This window comes from Gekko japonicus, unplaced genomic scaffold, assembly GCF_001447785.1.
Source record: "Gekko japonicus isolate JY-2015 unplaced genomic scaffold, Gekko_japonicus_V1.1 scaffold4101, whole genome shotgun sequence".
Classification (NCBI taxonomy): Eukaryota; Metazoa; Chordata; class Lepidosauria; order Squamata; family Gekkonidae; genus Gekko; species Gekko japonicus.
Window position 1 is genome coordinate 64682 of NW_015172139.1, and position 6079 is coordinate 70760.

Below are 6079 nucleotides of genomic sequence, written 5' to 3' on the forward strand. Positions count from 1 at the left end.
AGACCCAGGGGGCCGCAAGACAGAGTGAGCTCCCGTCTCTAGCTCCAGCTCCTGACCACCTAGCAGTTCGAAAGCGAGAAATCGAATGATAAATAAAGTAGATAAATAGGTACCACTCCGGTGGGAAGGTAACAGCGTTCCGTGCGCCTCGGTGTTTAATCATGCCGGCCACATGACCACGGAAACGTCTTCAGACAGCGCTGGCTCTTCGGCTTTGAAACGGAGATGAGCACCGCAACCCTAGAGTCGGACTCGACTGGCTTTACCTTTACCTTTTAAGAGATGTGCATTCTCTCTCCGTCCCAGTGAAATGTTGGTTCTCATAAAAGTGTCCTCGCGATAATCCCAACATGAGAAATGAAATAAGCAATCGAAAATAATCACTGATAAGTAAATAAAAGTATGAACGGAGGCGATAGGAAATACGGATTAAGTGTCGCCCTTTAACATTTATCCTGGGCTGGTAGATTCAGTGTTACAGACGGCTGCCCGCTGAAGAGACAGTCGCAGCTTTCCCGTAAGTGCTTTATAAGCAAGATATTTTTGCCTCCCTCGTTTTGGGATTTAAAAGACAGGAAACCCACTCGGATTAGGAGGCCTAGATATAGCCCAGCGGAGAAGTTGCGTAATCTCGTAGGCTTCCTTTTCTGGGGGGGGGTTAAGAGGGCTGTTGACCCAAGAGGGATGGGGAGGAGAACGGATTTACTCGTTTTTAAAGAAATCTCTAGGAACAGTTTTGCTCCGAAGCCTCAAACACTGAGCAGAGAGGCAGATACAGTGAAAGCTCTGCTTACAGGAAGAAGACGCTGCCTCCCCACCGCCAGGCGGAGACGTGGAGGCCCACACAGCAGATGCATCTGGAACCCGGCCACGGTTGCCATGCCAACCCCCGTCCAGTGTTTCCGGCAGAGTCCTACCATGTAGGGCTGTTAAGCCCTGCTTGTTTTCCAGGGGGGCCGTCGTCATAAACAGTCTGCTAAACACTCTTTGAAAACTAGGGTTGCGATGTGTAATTTACGTGTGTGCATGGGTGTGCATACTGAGGAGGAATTCCGATTATATATGTCTATTTTTAAAAAATTTAAGGTTTAATGTTTTCCACTTCATATATGCATTTTTCTGCAGCAGATTTTGTTAGTCCCCGGAGTTTGGGCTTCGGCACTTTCTCCATCTGCCCGCTCGTGTTCCTGTTCCCGAACACACAGAGCAATGCACTTTCAATCCACTTTGCAAGTCGATTTTACTGTGCGAAATGGCAAAATCCACTTGCAAAGTGATCACTGAAGTGCATTATTCAGTGTGCGTGAAAGCATGAACAAGTGTGTATGAAAGGGAAAGGAATCAACTCCCTCCCACACACAGCATGTCAGCACAAGGATGGGGGAAGCTGCCCCTGTTGAATTCCTGCCTGCAACGCAGCTGTTGAACAGGAGGGAGTCTAGGGATTTGCATATACCCTTGCATTGTGGAGTTCCTTGCGTTGGAGTCTGCCTTAGCTGAAATGCCTCCCTGGGAATAAAGCGGCAAAAGAAATAATGTTCTGGAGGGGGTGGGTGTTCAGATACCCTGGATGCGCTGAAGAGATCAAACCGATGATGAGAGATAAAAAGAGTTTACGGTGGGAAAAAGTGCGTAGATGAAGGCGGACGCGCAGTCTCCTTTCTGACTACGGTTTTTCAGTGGGTTCCGTGCCGTGCCTTATTCATTCTCTGAGGTAAAGGAAGGCGTTGAAAGAAGGGATTGATTTCATTTCGTATGAATGACGTAGGTAAGCCACGAGAAATAATCTCCCCGGGCTCCGTTTATAGAGGCTTGGCGGAGGGGGAGAGAGGAAACGGTTTGCTCCAGAAGTGGTTTCCATAACCGTTTTTGTCGTTTTCCTTTTGCTGGAAAAGCAAAAGCGAAAAAGAAGCCAGAACGTTCAAGGAACCGCCCAGCGCCGAGGAGCCCGCCAGCATACTAGATTTGGTGTCATTTCTTGGTGTCCGTATGTTGATGGCTGTAGGGTGATTGACAGAAAAGTGAAACCAAAAATGGGGTGCGGGGCGGAATTGGGTCTCTGCCCCAAGGCGCTTAAACCACCTGAGCGTCACAGATGCATAAGGGTACGGACTTTGGATGCCTGCCTGGCTATACAGATCTCTCCAGAATCTACTGTGAATGATACGTTTATAATAATGATCGCACAGCCGACTCACAGACAGTGACCCCAGGCGAGAGATGAGCAGAGGTGGTTCTGCCATTGCTTTCCTCTGCATGGCGACCCTGGATTTCCTCTGCGGTCTCCCATCAGAGGGCTAACTAGGGCTGACCCAGCTTGCCTTCCCAGATCTGACCAGATCGGGCTAGCCTTGGGACATTTTGATCAAGGCATGAGACGGACAGTGGTGGTCAACTGCTGCCTGCCTCTCCGTAGCAACCCCGGACATCCTTGGTGGTCTCCAGTCCGAGGACTAACCAGGGCCGACTCTGCCTGGTTTCCGAGCACTGATGAGCTTGGGTTAGGCCGGGGCTATCGGGCTGCTCCGATAGTTTCCCTCTTCCTCTCGGATTGTTCTAACAAAACCACCTTTAAGCTGGCCAGATTTTGTTCCTTGGCACGTTTAACGAGGAAGTAGCTGGTTAAGTCTTTTTATCTGTATTAAGCATGTCATTGTTAAAACCAGTCTGTTATGCGGCTCTGGGATTTTAGTCCACATAGACGTACTGGTGACTGCTCGTGCGTCGATCTTCTCCGACGTGATCATAATAAGTGATAAATGTGTGTGTGTATACACACACACGCACTATCTGCATTTGGTGACACCACCCCTCCATGCTCCTTCTAAGCTGTGGAGTCTTGTGAGCAAAAATTCTACTTTGTGAGCTGCTGGCATTCAAGTTGTGAGCGAGCCGTTTGGCTGCTGCAGAAATTAGTCTGCTCTGGAGCCCTCCTTCCTGAGCTAAGATAAAAAGGTGTGAGCCGGAGGCTAAAAAACTGTGAGCGAGCTCACACTAACTCAGCTTAGAGGGAACACCGGTCACCATAAGTGAGACTTGATAGCACTTTCCACCAATGCTCCCTCTAAGCTGTGGAGTCTTGTGAGCAAAAATTCTACTTTGTGAGCTGCTGGCATTAAAGTTGTGAGCGAACGATTTGGCTTCTGCCATCTGGAGCCCTCCTTCCTGAGCTAAGACAAAAAGGTGTGAGCTGGAGGCTAAAAAACTGTGAGCGAGCTCACACTAATTCAGCTTAGAGGGAACACTGGTGACCCCCCTCCCCTCCCCTTGTCGTTCTGAATTTGGTGGGGAAGGAGAGCTACGTACCTTGGCTCTGCTCTCCTTTTCGCTTGGTCTTCCCTCCTGCCTGTTTGTTGTGTTCATCCACCCTGGTGCTTTGGTTCCAGAATGCAGCCGCAATACAGCCTATAGTTAATCTGCGGAACTCACTGCCACGGGATGTGGCGATAGTGGCCAAGTCGGAAGGCTTTAAAAGGGAAGCGGACAAACACACGGAGGGCAGAGCTAGCAATGGGCTAGCCGTCATGACGGACATCTACTCCCTCCAGGACCAGAGGCAGTCTGCCTCTTTAAATCAGTTGCCAGGGAGCATGAATGGGAGGGTGCGGTTGCAGCCGTCCTGCTTGTGGGCTTCCTGGAGGCAGCCGGTCAGCCACTGTGTGAACAGAGTGCTGGACTTGGCGGGCCTTTGGTCTGATCCAGGAGGCCTCCACTTATATTCTTATGATAGGTTAGGCTCAATGTTCCCTCTAAGCTATGGAGTGTTCTGAATAAAAATTCTACTTTGTGAGCTGCTGACATTAAAGTTGTGAGCGAGCGATTTGGCTGCTGCATAAATCGGTTTGCTCCGGAGCCCTCCTTCCTGAGCGAAGACAAAAATGTGTGGGCCGGAGTCTAGAAAACTGTGAGCTAGCGCACACTCACTCAGCTCAGAGGGAACACTGGTTAGGTTAAGGTAACAATGGCACTCCCCAGCTGACGGCGGCCCTTGGACAGAGCTGCTGGCCGACCAAGGCCGGGGGTTTTCCTGGCAGCTCTGTCCCCGGGCGACCCTCTCTGCTCCGGTCTGCTGCCCCTTCTGAGCGAGAGCCCCAGGGGATGGGGAAGAAGAGCGAAGCCGAGGGACCCCGGGATGAAGAGCAAGGCCCGGGGCGGGAGATCGGGTCAGGGCGTTGCGTAACCGCAGTGCACACTACGCCCTGCCCTTTGGACGGGGACGCGGCAGAGCGGAGCTGCTGATACAGGCCCAGATAAAGGATGCTGTAAAACCTCATTACTTAATAATGCGTGTTTTGGTTTCCGGGCATCGAGGCCGATATCCAATGCGCGTCCGGCGGCTTGTTCGGGTCACGTCCCACGTGGAGGAGCGAGGGAGTGAGGCGCCCCCCTCTTACGCAAAAGTCCCTCCCTGTCTGCGTACCTGTCCACTCTCGCGGGCCCCCGGGGGCTCGCTCTGTGGCGTATCTGGTTTTGCGCTTAATCCGGACATATTGCTCATCCCCCCTTATCTCTTCTCTCCCCCTGCAGGTATTACCTAAGACTCGCTCTTCTCCGATCCGGCCGCTCTCGCACCGCACACACGGTCCCACGAGCCCTCCTCTCGGACCCACCCGCTTCCTTCCTTCTCGAACGCCTTGGCAGTCGTGGAAGTCCCCGCTTTCTTCCCGCCTCTCCCCCCAGTACCCCCGGCAGGCGCCCATGTCCCAGACGCGGTCATGAGCACCGGCTGTGAGCCTGGGCAGAACCCTTACGAAGGGGGGGCCGGGGGCAGCAATGGTGGCGGCTCAGGGCCCCCCCGGAGGGCCCGGGCGCAGCGCGGGGGAGAGGCCCAGGGCCAGGCCAACGACGACATGGACGCCAACAGCAACGGCTCCAGCGGCAACGAGTCGCACGGCGATTCCAACAGCAGCTCCCGCAGCAGCGGCAACGGCAAGGATTCGGCCCTGCTGGAGACCACGGAGAGCAACAAGAGGTACGGGGCGGCGGGGAGGTGTGTTTTTGTCATTCGTGCTCCCGGTTCCCACCCCTCCTCTTGCCTCACACCTGTGGAGAATGGGCTCTAGGTTGTGTTACTTGCTTGAGCAGGGCTCTCCAAGGGAAACCTCCACGTTCAGAGGCAGTCAACCCCTGAATCATAAAGTTGATAGAATAAAGAAGTTGGAAGGGGCTTAAAGACCACCCAGTTCAGTCCCTTGTACCATGTACCAGGAGGCAACTTCGGGGAAGGCCTCGGCCTCTCTGCCCTGTTGTTGAATCTCCAGAGGAACTGGCTGGCCCCTGTGTGAGACAGGAGGCTGGACTAGAGGGACCCTCCCTGGTCTGACCCAGCAGGGCTCTTTCTGGTGTTCTTTTCAGGGGAAGGCCTTGGCCTCTCTGCCCTGTTGTTGAATCTCCAGAGGAACTGGTTGGCCCCTGTGTGAGACAGGAGGCTGGACTAGATGGACCCTCACTGGTCTGATCCAGCAGGGCTCTTCTGGTGTTCTTATCAGGGGAAGGCCTCGGCCTCTCTGCCCTGTTGCTGGCCCTCCGGAGGGACTGGGTGGCCCCTGTGTGAGACGGGAGGCTGGGCTAGAGGGACCCTTCCTGGTCTGACCCAACAGGGCCCTTCTGATGTTCTTATGAGGGGAAGGCCTCGGCCTCTCTGCCCTGTTGTTGGCCCTCCAGAGGGACTGGTTGGCCACTGCGTGAGACAGGATGCTGGATGGACCACTGGTCTGACCCAGCAGGGCTCTTCTGTTGTTCTTCTCAGGGAAAGGCCTCGGCCTCTCTGCCCTGTTGTTGGCCCTCTAGGGGAACTGGCTGGCCCCTGTGTGAGGCGGGAGGCTGGAGTGGCTGGACCACTGCCCTGATCCAGTAGGGCTGTTCTGATGGTCTTAAAGTTGCACGGCTGCGTGGGTGGATTTGAGTCCCCTCTGGCCCTTGAGACGAAGGGGCCCGTTCAGATAGCCCTCGCCCGCTTTCCCAGTCGTTCTGGGGTTTCTCGTGGCGTGGCTGTCGCGTTGGTCGCGTTAGTCTCGGAGGGCGGGAGCGACCCACGGAAGTCCGAAAGCAGCGTCGCCCACGGGGGCCGGCGCGGTTT

General features: G+C 54.3%; 1 protein-coding gene across 1 annotated transcript in view; it reads left to right on the forward strand.

The window, feature by feature from the left end:
- The first annotated feature begins 4585 nt into the window (after nucleotides 1-4585).
- Nucleotides 4586-6079, forward strand: part of PER1 (period circadian clock 1) — a 27012-nt gene continuing 25518 nt past the window's right edge. The window contains exon 1 of the mRNA XM_015421020.1: nucleotides 4586-4972. Within this exon, the coding sequence (XP_015276506.1) occupies nucleotides 4716-4972 (257 nt within the window). The 5' untranslated portion in view covers nucleotides 4586-4715. The remainder of the gene's footprint in view (nucleotides 4973-6079) is intronic.